Source organism: Gossypium raimondii, chromosome 8 (assembly GCF_025698545.1).
Source record: "Gossypium raimondii isolate GPD5lz chromosome 8, ASM2569854v1, whole genome shotgun sequence".
Taxonomy (NCBI): domain Eukaryota; kingdom Viridiplantae; phylum Streptophyta; class Magnoliopsida; order Malvales; family Malvaceae; genus Gossypium; species Gossypium raimondii.
Genome location: NC_068572.1, coordinates 36,243,256 through 36,263,235, shown reverse-complemented (window position 1 = coordinate 36,263,235; position 19,980 = coordinate 36,243,256). Strand labels below are relative to the sequence as shown.

At 34.6% G+C, this 19,980-nt stretch overlaps 2 protein-coding genes and 1 non-coding gene across 6 annotated transcripts in view; all 3 read left to right on the top strand.

The window, feature by feature from the left end:
- LOC105793278 (uncharacterized) overlaps positions 1-6,734 on the top strand; it is a 47,833-nt gene extending 41,099 nt beyond the window's left edge. Inside the window, exons 4-14 of the mRNA XM_052634829.1 lie at positions 2,836-3,051; positions 3,781-3,893; positions 4,388-4,469; positions 4,615-4,709; positions 4,804-4,870; positions 5,004-5,054; positions 5,181-5,276; positions 5,715-5,811; positions 5,921-5,952; positions 6,047-6,112; positions 6,340-6,734. Of these exons, the coding sequence (XP_052490789.1) occupies positions 2,836-3,051; positions 3,781-3,893; positions 4,388-4,469; positions 4,615-4,709; positions 4,804-4,870; positions 5,004-5,054; positions 5,181-5,276; positions 5,715-5,811; positions 5,921-5,952; positions 6,047-6,112; positions 6,340-6,426 (1,002 nt within the window). The 3' untranslated portion in view covers positions 6,427-6,734. The remainder of the gene's footprint in view (positions 1-2,835; positions 3,052-3,780; positions 3,894-4,387; positions 4,470-4,614; positions 4,710-4,803; positions 4,871-5,003; positions 5,055-5,180; positions 5,277-5,714; positions 5,812-5,920; positions 5,953-6,046; positions 6,113-6,339) is intronic.
- Positions 6,735-8,351: 1,617 nt separating this feature from the next.
- LOC105791341 (uncharacterized) lies at positions 8,352-11,066 on the top strand. Of its 4 annotated transcripts, XR_008198412.1 has the most exons (8): positions 8,352-8,836; positions 9,193-9,319; positions 9,399-9,481; positions 9,642-9,705; positions 9,825-9,942; positions 10,095-10,249; positions 10,474-10,655; positions 10,838-11,066. XR_008198412.1 is itself a non-coding variant. In XM_052634256.1 (7 exons), the coding sequence occupies exons 2-7, from the start codon at positions 9,260-9,262 to the stop codon at positions 10,507-10,509; spliced, it is 516 nt and encodes a 171-aa protein (XP_052490216.1). In that variant the 5' UTR covers positions 8,352-8,836; positions 9,193-9,259; the 3' UTR covers positions 10,510-10,825. The 4 variants fall into 4 exon arrangements, 3 of the variants coding, with proteins under 3 accessions (XP_052490216.1, XP_012474830.1, XP_012474829.1); XM_052634256.1 differs by lacking the exon at positions 10,838-11,066 and having other exon boundaries at positions 10,474-10,825; XM_012619376.2 differs by lacking the exon at positions 10,474-10,655 and having other exon boundaries at positions 8,357-8,836; positions 9,211-9,319.
- Positions 11,067-11,955: 889 nt separating this feature from the next.
- TRNAA-CGC (transfer RNA alanine (anticodon CGC)) lies at positions 11,956-12,028 on the top strand. Its single transcript has one exon. It is a non-coding gene; the product is annotated as a tRNA-Ala (tRNA).
- Positions 12,029-19,980: the final 7,952 nt, after the last annotated feature.

Genomic DNA, 19,980 nt, shown 5'->3' with positions numbered 1-19,980 from the left:
ATTGATTTTTCTGTTAGAATTGGTGAATTGAATGGAATTATTATTTTAGATCAAGAACGAGTAGGAAATCGAGGATAAGAGAAAATTACCAATAGCCCCTATACTTAGTCATTGTTGCAATTTAGTCTAGTAAGTTCGTATGAACTACAATCATTTTTAATGTTAGTCAAATTAACTATTTATTATGTTGTTTAAGTATAATTTGAATTGAATATAAATGTATCAATGTTATAATGAATAGACGGATAATAAATCTTGGTTGAACCTTAAGAATTCTTAGGATACAAATGACATGTCATTAGGGATTTCATGTTTTGAGTGCTGATCTTGAATGTCCTATCGATGGTTGAGTCCTACATTTTTTACGGATTCTCCACAACCTGTGTGAGCAGCATCGTGTAGCTTACATTCTGACCCACAAAACATGTGAGCAATCCCATTTCATAGCTCGTGTGAGCATTGATGTAAAGGAAATGTTACGGTTATATGTAAAGGCACACTTCGTGTGATCTTTCCCAAGTATCCGATGTAATTATAGATGGTTCAATAGTTAAGAAAAGGAATGGAACGATAAGTGACTCAATGGAAAGGTTCATGACTTTATGAAAGGTTTAACATGTATGTAATGTATCTTATGAAATCTATTTATGTTATAAATGAGTTTATATGATTTTTCAATGAAGCTGCTAACATGTGAGCTTGATGATGCTTGAATAGGCTTATATTAATTAAACTTATGGTATTGAAAACAGTAAGTAAGCAAATAGAATGAATCACGATCGTATGGTAACGAGGATGAATTAAATGTTATGTTTATATATGGTTGATTTCATATGTACCATGAACAAGTATACTAACTTGTGAGTTTGATGGTGTTATATAGGCTTTTATTAAACTTATGGCATTGGTAAAGGTTTATACTTATTCTATCAATTTCATTATTGAAATGGTAAGTTATGTTTTAAGTTTATACGAGCTTTCTAAGCATTCATTGCTTATGTAGTTATTTTCCTTTGTTTTATAGATTTTCGGAAGCTCGATTGGTTGGAAGCTTGTCGGAGACCTATCACACTATCCAGTAGACAATTCGGTAGCTTTTGAGTAATTTAACTAAGGTTTATAATGGCATGTATAGGGTGATTTGTAATGGTATTATGGTGTATGTGTTAATGGTGTTTTGGCATGTATGAGCTTTGGAAAGCTATGTTGGTTTGGTACACTTTGATCCCTTACCAAGTTATGTGATTTTGATTACTTTAAGTACTTGTTTATAAGGTTATATTGCCATGTCTATGATGACTTGAAAATGATTACTTGTGATATGTTTTAGTTCATATTTGAGCTAGGTTATCATGTATGGAAATGGAAATATTATCATGTATAGGTTCTTTTGTAATGGTATATAGTAGGTGTGTAAATGGAAAATTTGGTATGTTTTGTGCCTTGATGTTTATGTATGGATGATAGACTTGTAATGCTTGTTAAATTAGGTTTCTTTGGTCACTTTTAGGTAATGGATGTGTATGGCCTTTTCGTATGAGATGTTGGTTTGATAATGGTCATTTAAGATGTGTTTAAGTACATGATAGAACTAGATCTTTATGCATGGAATTAGGTAATGTTAACATGATTTGGTAAATGGTGTTTTGATGTAGTTGTGGTGCCTTTGAATGGCATATTGATTAGTTGAATTAGGATCTTTGAAATGGTATCTTTATGTGTGCTTGGATGATGTTTAGGTACCTTTAAAGTGTGCATAATTGGATTATATGTTTATGCATGAAATGATTTTGAAATGGCTTAATTTTAAGTAAATGTTGGGTTCACACGGTTTGGAACACGGGCGTGTGACATAGCCGTGTGAAGCACACGGCCTAGCGACACGGCCGTGTGTCATCTAAAGATTCCTTAAGGTTCAAGTCAGTGAGTTACACAGCCTAGCACATGGCTTGGCACACGAGCGTGTGGGGCAACTTCGAGAGTTACACATCCTGGTACACGGGTATGTGACCCTACTCAATGAGTTACACAGGTAAGGACACGAGTTGGGACACGGCCGTGTATCCCTTGTTCAAAAGTTACATGGCCCGGGGTGATTCCACACGGCCTGGCCACACAGCCGTGTGACCCCTGTTCCAATTTTTATGATTTTTTCCTAAACTTTCTAATTTGTTTCAAATTGGTCCCAAATTGCTTCTAAGTTATTTTTTAGGGCCTCGAAGGCTCGATTTAGGGACTATGCATATGAGAATGAATGGTTTATGATACATTTTAATTATTGGATGTTATGATGTTTAAATGTTTCCAATTTTTTGGTAATGCTCCATAACCCTAATCCGGCGACAGAGACAGATTAGGGGTGTTACAGTGACATTGGTACAATATTGATCAAGTTGTTTGTTCATATTTGATTCATAAAGATTGTATGTTTTGTTTGAAATTATGGTATGAATGTGTAAAGTAGTTAAATTGAAAATTTCAAGTTGGAGTTTCATTAGAAATTGCAGAAACAGTTTGTCACGTCGCGACGAGATCAAGTTACCATGCTACGACGCAATGTCGAGTATTGGTCGCTAGGACGAGAACTAGTCAGTATGTTGTATTGCGACGAGGGACCCCCGACATCGCGACATCAACTTGAAGTTCTAAAAATGTTACAGTTTTGTCCTAATTTGATCTCGAGTTAGCGTTACAACTTTCATAAGCTCGTATAAGACGTAGAAATGTATGTATATAATTTTATATACTCAAATTGCCTATAATTGAATGTTAATGGTGTGAATTGAATTATAAATTGTTTGTAGTTGCTCTGGTAACTAGTGTAGCATTCTGTAGCTTAGAACTGGTGGTCGGTTCGGGCAATGGGCGTTACAACAAGAGTCAAATGATTCCAAAGCCATTCTCATAAAATATGAAAGCCAAAATTATGATCTCTCAATTGTTGAAAGATTCAAACCTGGCCATAATGAACTTGATTACATTGTTAAGAAACTTATATCTCCTTCAGTTTTTGTTAAATCTAAAGAGATGGTTGCTACTTCATCTTTTAAGGTAAGTAAAAAGAAAAATAAAAAAATCTCTTTGTTATCATTTTGGAAAGTCGAAATATATAAGATCCCATTGTTACAATTTGATGAATGATCAAAAATGGAGAAATACAAGGAACATCTAATCTAATGTTCCAAGAGTTGATGGAATAATTACCTAGATGCCAACATGTATGCAAGATTGGAAGAAGTTTAGATTAGTTGCAAACATGTTATACAATAACTCGAAACAAGTGCAAATCGAGGTAATTTCAAAACCCATAAGAAAATGTTCAAGTGGCTTCAACCAATTGACTTGACTCACTAACTAATATAGGTCAACAATTAATAAAGAAAATAAATGTAAAGAGTGTACGAAATGAATGCAAGAAAAAGGAACAATTACAAATTAATCTCACTTATTCAACCTCAATTCATAAATTAGTAATTTATGTCGATTTAACTTGAATTTAGAATCAATTACTCAAATGCATCTCCAAATTTAGGGTAAGTTCTTAGAAAGCACAATTGCCACTGATGTATATTCCTCAGCGCCTCTAAGGCTGTGTTCTTCATTGCGGCTGAGATGAGCTTTTAGCTGGAAAAGTACTTTTCTTTGAAAAGTAATGAAGAACACCTTTCATTTGATAGCAAATTCTCAGCTTCTGAGAAGTACTTTTGGGCAGATGAAAAGTAAATTTTTTTAGCTTTTCAGCCAAAAAGTGCTTTTGGGCTAGTTACTTTACCTTTTTAGCCACAAGACGCCCAGTACCTGCTGCTACGCTGCTCTCTGCTCTCTACTGGTTCCCTCTGCTGCTACGCTGGTTCTTTGCCCTCATCTTGTTTTGGATTGAACACAAAGAAAGGGTATGTTACTTAGCCTTGAACATTGCTTCTCTGATTTTGTAATTATGTCTATTTTCCTTTGTCAATTTCAGTTGGTTTTCTTTTGTTCGTTTTATTCTGATGCTATATAGTTTATTTATTTTACCTGGTTGCTTCAATATTGCTCTCTGATTTATTAAGATCCAAGCCCTTTATGATCTTTAAGCTATAATTCATGTTTTATCTCTTATATTTTATGGTCAGAGCCTCAGAAATACTCTTTGGCCATTGAATGTTTGTTTAAAGCTAGTGCACCTGTGTAAACTTTCTATATATTATTTTTATATTAATAGATGTTGCATCTGCTGTGCCATGGCTTGAAGCTGCTGTTACCAAATTTACTAAATGCAAACTTAAAACTGAAATTATTATAAAGAATGAACTATTTGTTTGAGAGCATTATTTATCATCATAACAATGTTCCTTTAGGATTCTCGTACTGAACTTGACAATGCCCAATGTTAAAATTGATCTAGGTTTGATGCAAAAATTGCTGCTGCCGTAGCAGATGAGACAAACTTGCCATTTGTCACAGCAGAAAATAAGTTTGAAGCTTTGGTGAATCTCTTAGCTCTCTCTGATCAAGCTTTTATTTATTTATTTTTCCATTTTGTTTTAGGTTGAAGGAATTGATTATTTTTCCATTTTAAGTTGTCATGCAAAATAGTTACACATTCATGAATATTTATTTCTCTTTAATCAGGCTGCACATGATGCCTTTGTTGAAACTAGCGGAGCCCTAAACACTGTTGCTACGTCCCTGATGAAGGTTGCAAATGACATACGCTTACTGGGAAGGTTTGTCTGCAATTTGGATAACCCTCTTTTGTGTGTGTGTGTGAGTGAGTGTGGTTGGCATTATTCTGAAGGTTTCAGCATTTTTCTTATTCAGTGGTCCCCGATGTGGCCTTGGTGAGCTCATTCTTCCTGAAAACGAGCCAGGCAGCGGTATAATGCCTGTAAGATTCTCATCTCAATTTCCATGGATTCATTTATCAGCAAAGTCCTTTTTTTACTTCTATTCTATTTTCCCTTTGACTATTGTTCTTCCCATATAATCTTGTTAGTTTGACTGAAGTTATTCTGTTTCAGGGGAAGGTAAACCCTACCCAGTGTGAGGCTATCACTATGGTCTGTGCCCAGGTAAATATATGTTACTATTATTTTTTCACATTTAGATGGTATTGTCCAGCTGGAGATTTTATCTTGTGGTGGTTAAATTTTCACTTTATTTTATCAGTCTATAACAAGACAGAAAGTTTCTTGCAGGTAATGGGTAACCATGTTGCTATCACAGTGGGCGGATCCAATGGCCACTTTGAATTGAATGTGTTCAAGCCAATGATTGCTAATGCACTCCTGCATGTATGTGTTTTCTATTACCAAAGTTATTGAAAAGCTGCATTCATTTAATTTCAACACTTACAAAATTGAATGTGTAAATTTTCTGCACTAATCATTTGAAAGGCCAATTCTCTTTATTTCATATGACTTCACTAAAATTATAAGTACGAATTATGTGAGTTTTTGCAATGAAAAATATTCTTAGAATTTGCAATTTGAAAATTGTATGCTTGATTTCAATGCTTCAAAATCTGAATCTGTAAATTTTCTGCACTACTCATTTGAAAGGCCAAATCTCTTAATTTCCTAAGACTATAAAAATTATAGATAAGAATTATGCGAGTTTTGCAATGAAGATATTTTAGATTTTGAGATTTGAAAATCATATGCTTGACTTGACTTGATTTCTCCACTTGTGTTCATTTTCATTCATTGATGATCATTGTCCTTTGCTATCAGTCATTAAGATTGCTGGGTGACGCATCTGCTTCATTTGAGAAGAACTGCGTGAGGGGAATTCAAGCCAATAGGGAAAGAATTTCTAAATTACTGCATGAGGTCAGTTGATGCCACATCTTGAATGTTTTAAGTTTATTTTGATATCATATGATAGATTGTCAAGCTAATGATCATATGTTGTCTTGTGACATTTTGAATGGTCTTGCAATCTCTAATGCTTGTCACATCTTTGAACCCTGTAAGTTCTCTTCCCTGCTTCTATCTAGGATCAGTTGTTCCTCAATGAGTCTTTTGCATTTTGAACACGTCTGTAATGATCTCTTTGCTTTCAGAAAATTGGTTACGACAATGCTGCAGCAGTTGCCAAGAAAGCACACAAGGAGGGGTCCACTTTGAAGGTGAGATTTGTTTCTTCTCTTTATGGTTCACTTCTTGAGTATCTTTGATGCAATCATGGATAGCAATGACTTTGTTTTGTTGTGCTTACTGACATCTTAATATGGAAATTCGACCTCACTTAAGTTGTTCTCATATGGAACTGTTTCAATGTTTGTCCTAATCCTTTCCTTTGATGGCTGAAATACTGAATATAACCTACACTTGTTTCTATGCTTATCTTCTGCAGGAAGCAGCATTGAGCGTTGGTGTGCTCACAAGCGAAGAATTTGACACTCTTGTGGTCCCAGAGAAAATGATTGGCCCATCTGACTGATTTTTTTTTTTTTTTTGCTGGAGGAGACTTGAGCAGCAATTGCTTAGATTTTAATTAATTTTAAGGCCATTTTTCTCAGTCAGATTACAAAATAGAATCCGACCGCGATTTTCTTCATATTCTGATTATGGAAAACAATATTATTGAGGTTTCCCATTTGCTTGGAATTGTTTATGCAGCTTATGTAGTGAAAAAAAAATAACAGTCGCGGATTGACTAAGAAGGGGAAAACCTCCCTCATTTGTAAGGAGACTGATTGAAGTAAAGTTGAAGGCAAAATAAAAGAGATGGCATCGAGTTTTGGTACATACTAATGCTCTTGAATCCTTTTTTATGTATGTTAAAGGTGTTGCCTTTCATTTAAGTTATTCATGTAACAGTACTGCAAAATGTGTATATTTTCTCTTGAACACCAAAAAGGAGAAAAAAGAAAAAAAGCTTTCATTTGGAGAGATGCAAAATGATGACATTCAGTGATGAAGCTAGTAAGTTCGATTTTTGGAAGAATTTTTCTACTATTGCCACCGTAGTCATTATAACTAGCTTTGCTCATTTATCTACCAATCAAGTTCTAGTGAGCATAACACCACGTTTTGTTTGACAAGTCCAATAGTACCGGTAGCTTTCCCATCCCTACTGATCGTTATCCACCATGGTTAAGGTGTTTCTAGCAGTAATCAAAATGAGTTTATAATCCTTCTTTGACCAATCAACACCCCGAGTAATCAAGTAGATAAATAATTAGGGTGTAATCGAGTCGAGTCATGCTCATTTAAAATTCAATGTTTGATACTTTGCTCAAGCTCGATCGAGCATCATTTTTAAGCTCATGTTCAAGTTTGATTAAGCTTGTTTACATCGAGTTTAACTAGGCTTGTTTATAATTTTTGCATTCTCTAACTAAATTAATAAAATATTACTTTTTGAATGTGAGATTATTATTGTTATTTAAAATTTAATTACCAAATCCAAAACAAGATACTTACTATTCCACTAAATCCTTCCTTGCTAATAGGAAAGTGATGATGATGACAACGACGACGATGATAGTGATGATGACGGTGAATCAAACAATTTAAGTGGTTTTGAAATGGAATTAACAAGAGATGCTATAGCTTCTAGTTTAATGAATTCACTTTAAATTGTAAATGCTATTGTAAAATTTTTAGTATTTATATTTGATATATAAATATTATCCCTTTTAAAACTTCAATCCAAATATATGTAATATTTTAATTTGTTAGATTTATGTTTTCTATGTTATGTTAATATCTAATATGAGTTATATATTCAAATACATTTTAAAATAAAATAATACAAATGTGTTGAAAGCATTAATTAAAAATAAAATTAATTTTATAATAATACAATTGTGTCAATATCCAATTACAAATATTTAATTATTATATTTAAATATTTAAATATAGTTTATATATTCTAATTAAATTTAATAATTAATTAATATTAATTACTTAGATATATTTAAAATTAATTTTATATATTAAAATATTAACAATAAGTTATAATATATTTTTTATATTTTTGCTAAAATATCATAATATTAACTAATTTGAACATTATTTAAATACATATTTTTTACTTTATAATATCATGTCTAAAATGGATATTTTATTCTTCAAAAGTACTTTTTGACAACAATATCAAACACTCAAAATTTTCAAAAACATTTATCAAAAGCACTTCTCAAAAGTACTTTTCCACAACACTTTTGAAAAGTAATGAAAAACTGGCCCTAAGTACTACAATTATTAGCTTTGTCCTCAACTATCAAGATCTTCACGTGGAGGTTGTTACCTGAAATCAATTTTGGGTAATCTCTTGATTAGATCACCAAGGCACTAAGGCGAAAGTAAGGAACTACTCGGACTTACTTTCCCCTTAGAATTTCTATTTACCTATGTATCACTTAGAGTAAACAGCATACGCATAAATCAAGATTATCGGTATGGTAACAATTGTATTAGGCAGTGGATGCGAAGAGATAAATGATGGATCAAAGATTGGGCTCATGGAATTGTTTGACTCAAACAAGCATCCAGCACTGATCAATGGATCAACTCAACAGGGGCAGCGTCGGTAACGCAGATTATCAAGCCTTTTCTTTCACTCCATGAGCCGAAGGGAAAAAACAAGAAAAGATGGGTGTATAATGGTCTTTTAACAATAAGCAATACGATCATACAGAAACGACTCTACCCACCGGTCATGGTTATGTACAAGTTTGAGGAAAGTCAAAACACTTCCCGTTAACACAACAGCGATAAGAGAAAAATATCTCTTCATCTTTTGTTAGAAATTCTTTTTCTATAACCAAATCATTATCTGTATCTTTCAAACTTATTCTTTCTTTTTCTGCTCCTGCTGCGTATACAAAAAGAGATCAACTTCTGTAAGCTCTGCAGAACCTTTTTTTTTACTTATTTACTTTGGTTAATGGGATTTTGGTTTTATTAGTTTTCTTGCTTTGCTTTTAGTTTGTTGTTTTAGCTTTCGAATATGGGGCATAATTTGTTCTCTTTTTGTAATAGTTTGAGCTGTTAATTACGGGTTAATTGATTCACTTTGATGTAAAAAAAATTGAAAATTCAATGGTTTAATTGTTCCCGGTTCATGAAAACCTTGTCCCTGTAAGTGGGTTAGATACGAATTATATGACACATTAGATTTATGAGATTTTAATTCTAAATCTAGGAAGCATGAGTGATTGATTATTCTTTTGATATACATGTTATCTCAATATTGAAGGGTTCCGCTTTAGGATAGGTCCCGTAGCAGTTTATAGTCTCGGCAAAGATTGAGAAGTGGTGCATTCATGTTGAATCTGTTCAGTTTGCGGGGACTGCCTTGGACTGGTGCTGATGGTCAGCAAAAGGTTCATTTAACAGCCTCTTTGAACTTCCCATTTGGTTGTCATTGATTATCATACATCCCTTAGTCACCTCCATTTTCAGGTTCAGTTAACGGCTGCAGAGTTGGAATCACTTAGATCGGAACTCGCTGATATTGAAGAGAGAGAAGCTCACATGAAAGCTCGGTAAAGGAGAGCTGAATCTTGTCCTTTGAACTATTATGTATATTTTGGTCAACTATATATGAACCTTTAGTTCTTGAGGTCTAGCAAATAATATCCCTACGTAATATTCAGATTTGGATACAATACTTTTGCATGTGATGATGTTTCTGTGTCATTGCAGGTTGGAACATATCGATGGGATTTTGCGATCGGCTCGACTTTCTGGCTATTTGTACATTCGAACCGTATGCATTTTCCAATTTTGCTATCATTTGTATCAAGTTTATCCTGCATCCAGCTCTTTGTTCTTGCAGTACTGTTACTCTCCTGGTTAATGATCTTCCTACATATCTTTCATTCTCAGAGATGGACAGCTTTACCCGGAGAACCTGCTCCTATCGATGATACCAAAATCAACGATTGGCTTCCTCGATTCATTGTTCTTCACGGCCAATGTATATTCTTCTATTTACGCTCCACAGGTAATTAACCCTTTGATGAATTAAGTTTCAAATGGAGCTAAACTTGGAAAAAGCAATAAGTAAACTAGTAAGATTGAAGGATACATGAAACAGGTTGGTATATTAATTATAAACATGACTTGATAATCAACTTCTTAATTTACAATCTGCAGATTTGAGCCCTCAGGATTCCACCCTACTGTCCGATGTGGTGGAAGTAGGTTCCTTGCCAAGTTTTACGAGAGAAGATGAAGGAACACGATATTCCTTTTATATCTTAACTCGCCAAGGACTGCGCTATGAATGTTCACATGTTTCTCAAATACAGGTAAACAATGTGTCTTTAATATGCATATATATGAACAGAGTACAATGTGCTGTTCTAAACTCATAAACGTTATTGCTTCATGTTATTTTTGTAAAGTATGCTTGCTGCTGAGTACTGAGCCTGTGTAAGTTGAGGTCAATTCCGCATTTGCTTATTTGCAATTTATTAAGATGAAGCTAAGCTATGTTACTGAGTGTAATATGTTTAATTTTCTCTCTATATAGCAAGGTCAACTCAAGACTTACGGTGAGTTTGGATGAGGGATTGGGTGCGGTGCGGTGCGTTTAGCTTACTTTTTGTCTTACGCTACAGTATCGCTACAGTATCTAATCTCACCGCCACCGCTGTTTTTACACTAACCGCAAGTAAACGCACCGCCCATACAAACTCACCCTTAGTCTATTTGGTTAGTACATATAATCACCGTTATGCACACACAGCTAATAAGTTGAGATTCGAATTCTATCATCTATATATACACCTCTAAGCATATATAGTAAGGTTGAAGAAAATCATATAATTTCACTGTGTCCATGTAAATTTTGCATTGATCAAATTTGAGTTTTATTATTTTCTGTGTTTTGGTAGGTGGACACCTGGCTATCGGCTTTGCAGACAGGCTGCAAGGTGGTTTCTGAATCTGATGTTTTAGTTCCAAATGGTTCAAGTAAAAAGTAGAATCATTTACAGATTTTGTAACAGTAAGTTGTAAATATAAGGTGAAAGTTATAATTACTAACAAATTGTCTAGTGAATGTAAATATAGGATGCCACTTTCCATTAATAAAACATCATCCATCTTTGAGGATTCCTTAAATTTAGAAATGACAAACTTTGATTTCTTGCTTGGCTTCTTCAATTAACTTAGTACAGCCAAATTTAAATAAATTCTTTATATCTTTTATTAGCTTCACAATGTATCCATCAGAGCGAACTTAGTGACTAATTCTCCGTATTCTATAGATCCATTAAGGGGTAAATACTAGGCACGAATTTTAAAGCTACTTCATACCCAAAGTGAGGATCGAATGATCACTGGTTAAAGTAGGAGAGATCCTTACGTCCCACCTAATTCCAGTTAATATTTTTTTTTATCTTTAATGACTTGTTTCTATGTTCAATGTGAATCATAAAAAGCATAATGGTTTGATAAAAAAGCAAAACTGTTTTTAGTTATTCGACAAAAAGGTAACAAAATAATAATAATAATAATAATAATAATAATAATAATAATAATAATAATGAATAGACCACTATAAAGAAAAAATCTTTATATATTAAATAGGAAATTGAAAAGTTTTAGGAGATGATGAGGGACCTAATTGTTATTTTCAATAATTTTAAATTAATAGTATTATTTTGAAATTAGTAAGTAAATATACTTATATTTAGGTGTGAGTGTTTGATATAGTATGTATCTAATACAAAATATTTTTAATAAATTTGTAAGATTTTGAAGGTTGTATGTTTATATCCATACGTTGAAAACGAGTAATTCAAAAGAATGAAGAATTTCAAGATTTAATTTATCATTATTTTAAGAAACACAATAAATCTCCTTATAAAATTAAAAACATTATTCCTATTTACTTGGAATGGGAGTCGGAAATATATGCAGTAATAATATGAAACTAGCGAGTATCTTTGCAGTGGATGTGAAATTCTAGTATACGTTTTTAAAATTACACTTCACTTGAAAACCAATCGGGGGTGTAGCTCATATGGTAGAGCGCTCGCTTCGCATGCGAGAGGCACGGGGTTCGATTCCCCGCACCTCCAAAATTATCCCAGCTTTGAATAACTCAGCAGTCGGCGGGTTGTTCATGATTCAATCATACTGATATTTTTTTTCTGACAGCGATCAAAGGACTCATAAATGTTGGTTTTAGCGATGTAAACACAGTAGCTTTCTAAGCTTTGGGTAAAAATTTGAGTGTCACTTGTTTACTGCCAGTCAACACTACCATGAGCTTTGGCTCTGGCCCTTTGAATTTAATTCATGATTTAGTGCCACAACTCCCAATTGAATCCTATGATTCTTCCATACCAAAAGGATTTGAAAATCAACTTGGAGTCCTGATGAGAATCGACGGAAGATACGTAAGTATCTGTGGCAAAACTGCTATTGGGATACGGCCAGCTTTGACAGTGTTTGGAAATATAAATATGCAACAATAGAGTATCGGGGTAAAGTTTGAGGTGTCACATTATTTCTCATAATTTGTTTTCAGTCAGTAAAACTCACATAGATTTGAGGTTTGAGGGTAAATGGTAAAGTTTATATGAAAAGTTTTTTTGCACATAGTATAGTATGTGATGTGTTTTTATTAACTCATTATACAGTACAGAAATGCCTTGGGTCAATCCAATCCCCATTTTCCTCTTGCCAAATCACGAAACGTCTTCCCCCTTTCTTAAGATGACGCGCTTAAGCATTAACATTAAAAGCAACTCTTGTATGGCCTTTGACTAAATTATAGGACGGTGGAGTGGTTTGAAGCGGAAGAGGGGCGGTGGACTGGTGGGATCCATATTGAAATTTATGCGGTTGTCATAGATCTTTCGTAACGTAACCATTTATGAACGTGTTTAGCTCCTAAAACTGACACTTAAGCATTTAGATTAGTTCTTTTATCCAATTATCTCTATGTAACCATCCTATTCATTTTAAAATAAAATGAAATAGATTTCAATATGATAGTTTTACAGTTTTGATATCGAAATGTATCTATTTGTGTAAGATTTTTTATTCCTTTGATCATTTAAATCAATTTCTAGCCTTATGTATTTTTAAGGTACATTAATATTATAATATTAAACGTGTAATTAATTATTTAAAGTTTTTTTTAATTCAATCAATTTTATCCCTTACTTTTAAACAATAACGTCTACATTTAGTATAAAAGATGGTGATGTGGCAAGCAATAGGACAATACTTCTCACAAAATAGGTATGCCACATAAAAAATTCCTTAAATATTGTTACCTTATAAGTTAATATACTAGTTTTTAAAACATTTATTATTTAAATAATCACACATTAATTAAATATGTGATTAGTGGCTTTTAAAGTTACCAGTTTCTTATATTGTTATAAAAAAAATGTCTGAAATCGGAGGTAGTGAGAATTTGATTGGAGATAGAACTAATAAAAAAGTTCTCTTTTAAGGACTTGGTTTCTGGTGTGAACAATGAAATGGTTGTGGACTTTTTTCTTATTTTGGAAGTCTCATGGAGGGTTAAACTTCTGGGTCGAGAGGCCCCTAATTCAGGTAGAGAGGAGGATTTTGAGTTTCTTGATGGTGACTTGGTGAGATCTATGGTGAATGGTATTCCCGCTATCAACTTTTCTGAGAGAATCCAACAGATTCTTTTTAGAGAGATGGCGACCACAGTGGTCGTAAAATTACTTGGTCGGAATATGTCTTATTCTATTTTACAAAATAGGATTCAGAATCTTTGGAAGCCCACGCAACAAATCCATATAATGAATGTGGAAAATGGTTATTTTCAGTTTAAGAGATTGTCCGACAGCGAGTAAAATTTGGAAACTTCTAATTCCCACTGATCGACTTATCAGGTTCTACTCTAGTAATATTCAGGAATGGATAGTGTCCAACTTGCATAATCAATATGACATTTGCTTTGGGGACGTTGATTGGGAATGTCTTTTCAGGATCATTTGGCGTATTTGGAAGAATCGTAATCTCTTTATTTTTTAGGGTGGGACATGGAGTAGTTTTAATATTATCAGATCCTCGTATAGTTGGGTCAAACATGCTTTAAAGATTGATCAGAGTCAAATGAATACAGGGAGGAATATGAACACGTGCTCCATTTTGCTAGAAGGATGGGTTTTTTTAAATACAGATGGTTCCGTTAGGATTAAGGATGATTTTGCAACAACAGGAGGGGTTGTAAGAAATTGAAATGGGGAGTGGATCATTGGATATAATAGGTTTTTAGGAAGCTATTTAGTGTTTGAGGCTAAATTGTAGGGCATATTGGATGGTCTAAACATCTTAATTGATCATGGCTTGGATGATGTGATGATTCAATCTAATAGTCTTGAAGTGGTGATTACCATTCAACAGAGTTCTGCAGAAGGGTCTAACAAGGCTTTGATTAAGAAGATTCTTCAGTTACTGTCTCGGATTTCTAACTGGAATATTTATTACATACTCAGAGCAAATAGCCTGGCCAAGTTGGCTCACTCGAGAAGTCAAGGACTGCAAATGTTTGGAAAACCCTCGTATAGGGAATTAGGCTAATCAACGTAGTTTATTTCTTGTAATTTTTCTCTTTATCACCAAAAAAAATCTACTTAAGTTTTTGAAATATAATATATTTGTAATATTATGAATATAATTTCTGTTTTAATTATAATGACGAAATTTTGAAAGATAAAATTGTTATAATATGATAATTAATGATTCAAAATTTTAATATATATTATAGGTAAGCTTAGAAATAAAGTTATAAATAATACTTAATTTAAAATGTTTAAAATAAATTTAAATTTTAGAAATAAAGTTTTTTTTTTTAATTTTAAATCTTAGAAATAGTATATACCTAATACTTTTCAATTGATATAATGACTTTTTTTGCCCTCTAACTTTCCAAAAAAATTTATTTTAGTCCTCAATTTAATTTTTCACCTCTTTTAGCCTTTGAACTTGCATTTTTTGTCAAATCATCCCAAAATGGATGGAAAAGTTAACAAATGTTAACTTTGCTAACGTGACATACACATTGATGCCATGTAGATGATACGTGGTTGGCGGTCTCTATTGACAAATAAGGAATTGTTAAAAGCAGAATGGAGCATGGTTGAAAACCAAGTCTAGTTCGGTTGTTAGAATCAGTCGGTCTCTTAGTGGGAGACAATGATTATGGATGAACGACTGATATGCGATAAGAGACCTTGTATTAAGGATTGTAAATAGTTGATAAATGAATCCTCAAATGATTTCCTCTCAGACTGTTTCATTTTCTCTTTTACTTCGACCTTCATGGTTGCTTCGATGAAGCAATGGTCATGGAAAGCTCTACATAGAGTGACAATTGGGAGGTTTAAGTCGGAAAACTAGGGAAACTAGTAAACTGGTAAGGTTCTAAGTCCATCAGTATACATGACACTTAAAAAACAAAGTTAAGAGCTTCCATGAACCATTTGTAAAAGTTCTGCATGTTTCTGAAAATTTGAGGTTTAAAGTGAAAACATTAGGTTTAACCTACGATTTGGTTGTCTTGCTTAACTGCCAGCATGATGGAAGCTCTAGCGTCTGGAGTGCTCGTGTAACACCCTAAACCCGGCCTAGAGTCCAGACCAAGTCTAGAGAGTTACATCATCGTTATTAAAAATACCACATTTATAACGTAGTCAAAATAAACCATTCAACATATAATATCAAACAAAACGATTAACCAAGTATAGAATCTTCCCAAACATCATAATATCGTAAAATACCGAAATTCCTAATGGTAGTATTTAAAGGAAAGATAAAAGCTTGATCGAGCTCCTGCAGCACCGACCCGTTCAAGTTTGAGAACCACCTGAAATCCAGTTAGCAACAAAATGACTTCTGAACTCAGTGCGTAAAAGACATTCATTTAATTGGAACTCATTTATAAGATTATTTCTAAATCCCAAGATTTGGTTCAGTAACAGAAGCAATTTCAGTTTAGATACAAAACAGATTAGTTACATAAGCAGAAGTAATTTCGGTTTCATTTATAGAACAGATCGGATTCATATGCAATTATTTCTACCCCATTTGCTACACACTATCTTCGGTCACCCCAACACATCGTCAAAGGCGTTAAATGCCCAACTAACCCTACACACCATAGAGTGTCTATCTAACACGTTTACAGAGGTGCAGCTTAGCTGCTACATCAGAAATGCGACAAAGCACCAGATTCATATTTATACACATTGTGGCTTAGCCACTAATTCAGAATAGATTACTTCCTTCTTCACAATGTCTCAACCCATGCAAATGCAGATTACAAGTATCCACAACATGTGTTCAATCATTCATATTCATTTCACAAATAAATAATACAGTTAAGTGTCAGAAATAGTCATTACGGTATACATACAGTTATATTATCCATATGTCAGTCATAAAGCATTAGAGAGTTCTCATACCATCAAATTTAGATCATTCAAACATTGGAGAGATCAGTGTTAGTGTTGGACAACACTCACGACCTAAAAAAACCAAGATTCGAACCCTATTTATATGTCACGCGGCTTGGACACGCTCATGTTCTTGCCTTTGTGGCTCATACGGCTTGAACACACGCCCATGTCCTTGCCCGTGTGACTCATACGGCCTAGGCACATGCCCATGTCCACTACCCGTGTGGTTCTAAAATATAAACGGTGAGTTACACGTCCTAGAGACACGTCCGTGCCCTTGCCCGTATGACTCACAAGGCTTGGGCACACGCCCATTTCTCTAGCTGTGTGGTCCTAAGTCACAAACAGTGAGTTACACGGCCTAGACACACGTCCGTGTAAACCCTTCACTTATATGGCCACACACGGCCTGGACACATGCCCGTGTGCTTGGCTGTGTGGCATCGACAACCATGTTTTTCAACGACTGAAATTCGCATAAAATGAGGTTTTCGACACATACCTGAAGTAGATTTTGTGCAATAACAACGTAACAGACTCCCAAGGCCTAAAATAGACGGTCAATTGCCAATTAATATGAAATCATCTCAATTACTAAGATTAACGCGCCATCAATATAATTTAACACGAAACCCCAATTTAACAACCATTACCTCCGCACTCAGATGAAGTTCACGAATTACGTGTGTTAGAAAGACCGTCGTCCTCAAGGCTTTCTCCTAAGTCATTAATCGAACACGAAAATAAGGATTCCATCATTAATCACGAAACCACTTTCTTGACAAAAAGGAATTTCAGAAATCGCACAACCAATTCACAAAGTTTACCAAAAACAAACTTACCGACAACAGTAACAGGTAAAGAGCACATATCTAAGTAGATGGTACGAGGCAACATGAATGAAACCACTAACACGACAAGCGAAAGGAAGCAGAAGAAAGAAAACGAAAAAGAAAAAGGAACGTTAAATTAATTGGTTTAACTTCCAACCAAAAATCCGACAGTTAGCAAAATATTTCTTAACGCATACGCTGGGACTCAAACATAAGACCAAACAAATTACAGATGCTTAACCAGTGAACCAGTATGTTCATTCTTAACATAGATTTACATGAAATTAGACTTAAATATGCAACTATAGAGTAGAGGTTATCCTAAAATAAATAACAAAATTTCTAATGTTACAACTCAAACTCTTGACCTCGACCACAGAAGCAAAGAACATAACCACAAATACAGACACTTAATTATGACGGAAATCAATAGTCAAATGTTAATATTTTGGGGTGTTACAACTCTCTCCCCCTAAAAGAAATTTCGGCCTCGAAATTTACCTAACTCAAACAGATACGAATATTATTACCGAATTAAATCTTCAGGTTCCCAAGTGACTTCCTCAGTCTCGTGATTTCCCCACAAAACCTTAACTAGAGGAACATTTTTCTTCCTCAAGACTTTAACATCATGATTTATGATATGAATAGGTTCCTCCTCGAATGTTAAATCCAGTTGCAACTTGATCTCGTTGACAAGAATAATGTGCGATGTATCAGATCGATACCGTTTGTTCTAACCCCATCGATAGTTCTAACTGATACGCAACAGATCCGACACATTTCAAAATGCGATAAGGTCTAATGAACCTCGAGCTCAGCTTGCCCTTGCATCCAAATTGAAAAACTTTTTTCCACGGTGATACCTTTAGAAACACTTGATCACTGACAAAAAACTCGATATCTTTTCTTTTTAAATCAGTATAAGACTTTTGTCGACCAGATGCAGCTTTTACACGATATCAATTTCATAGTATTCTCAGTTTCAGAAACTAGCTGGGACCCAAAACTCAGTGTTCACTTAATTCTGTACAACATAAAGGAGTACGGCACCTACGACCATACAAAGGCCTCGTAGGGTGCCATCTAAATACTAGATTGGAAGTCGTTATTGTATGCAAACTCAGCCAACGATAGATAATCCTCCCAACTACCCCGAAAATCTATTACACAACCCTGAAGCATATCCTTTGGAATCTGAATGACTCGCCCGGACTGTCCGTCGGTCTGAGGGTGATACGCAGTACTGAAATTATGTTGGGTGGCTAAAGTCTCATGAAGTTTCTTCCAGAACTGAGATATGAATCGCAGATCTCTATCAGAGATAATGAGACCGGAATCCCGTGTAGCCTCACAATTTTAGCAATATACAAAGTTTTAGCTAACTTCTGCAGGAAATAATCTGTTCTGATAGGAATAAAGTTAGCGAACTTGGTCAACTGGTCAACGATGACCCAAACTGAATCTTTCTTAGTGAGGGTTAAAGGTAACCCATTAAAAATTCATCGTTACACGGTCCTACTTCTACTAAGGAATCTTAATTGGCTGAAGCAAACTTGAGGGCAACCGATGTTCAACCTTAACATTTTGGCATGTTAGATAATGTGACACAAAAGTAACTACTTCTCATTTCAGTCTAGGCCACCAATAGAGTTCTTGGAGGTCCCGATACATTTTGTTCCCACCAATATGCATAGCATAAAGACTACAATGTGCCTCATGTAAGATCGACTACCTCAACTCCTTATTATCAGACACGCAAATCTAACCTCTGAAACACAGAACATTGTCACTGTTCAAACTGAAATCCAAAGTTTTGTTCGAGCCGACCTGTTGCAGTCACTGAACTATGGATTCATCTTTCAACTGTTTAGCTCGAACCTGCTCGACCCAATTCAATTTAACCTGTAATTTAGCTAATAGCCCTACATCCTCAACTAAACTCAGATGAGCTAACATTACTCTCAGATTAGTCATCGCTTTGCGGCTGAGGGCATCAGCTACCACATTAGCCTTACCCGGATGATACTCTATCGTTCAGTCATAATCCTTAAGTAACTCGACCCTCCTACACTAACGAAGGTTTAACTCCTTTTGAGTTAACAGATATTTGAGACTTTTGTGATTGGTGTAAATGTTACAACTTTCACCATATAGATAGCGCCTCCAGATCTTCAGAGCAAACACAACCACAGCCGGCTCAAAATCATGTTTAGAGTAGTTACCCTCATGTGTCTTAAGCTATCATGACGCGTAAGTGACCACTTTACCGTTTTGCATCAGAACAAATCCTAGCCCGATGTATGATGCATCACTATATACCACAAACTCCCAACCTGATTCTGATTGAACTAGAACAGGAGCTTGTGTCAGAATGGACTTTAGCTTATCAAAACTAGACTACTATGCCTCATACCACACAAACGGAGCATTCTTACGTAACAGCTTCATCAGAGGTAACGCAATCAGAGAAAATCCCTCAACAAACCTTCAGTAGTAACCGACTAAACCTAGGAAACTGTAAAGCTCAAATATATTTTTTTAGTTGCTTCCACTCAACTATGGCTTCTATTTTCTTGGGATCAACTCGGATCCCTTCCACGGTTACTACATGACCTAGAAAAGTAACTTCCTGTGACCAGAACTTGCACTTACTGAACTTAGCATACAATTCTTTTTCTCGGAGTATCTGAAGTACAATGCGAAGGCGATTGTCATGCTCAAACTCAGTTTTAGAATATATCAAGATGT

Bases quoted from the DNA above. Each gene is read 5' to 3' on its own strand.
- LOC105791341 (XM_012619376.2), top strand. From the start codon at position 9,260: ATGTTGAATCTGTTCAGTTTGCGGGGACTGCCTTGGACTGGTGCTGAT. The intron at 9,482-9,641 runs GTAAAGGAGAGC...GTGTCATTGCAG, and splicing joins GAAGCTCACATGAAAGCTCG to GTTGGAACATATCGATGGGA. The intron at 10,250-10,837 runs GTAAACAATGTG...GTGTTTTGGTAG, and splicing joins CACATGTTTCTCAAATACAG to GTGGACACCTGGCTATCGGC.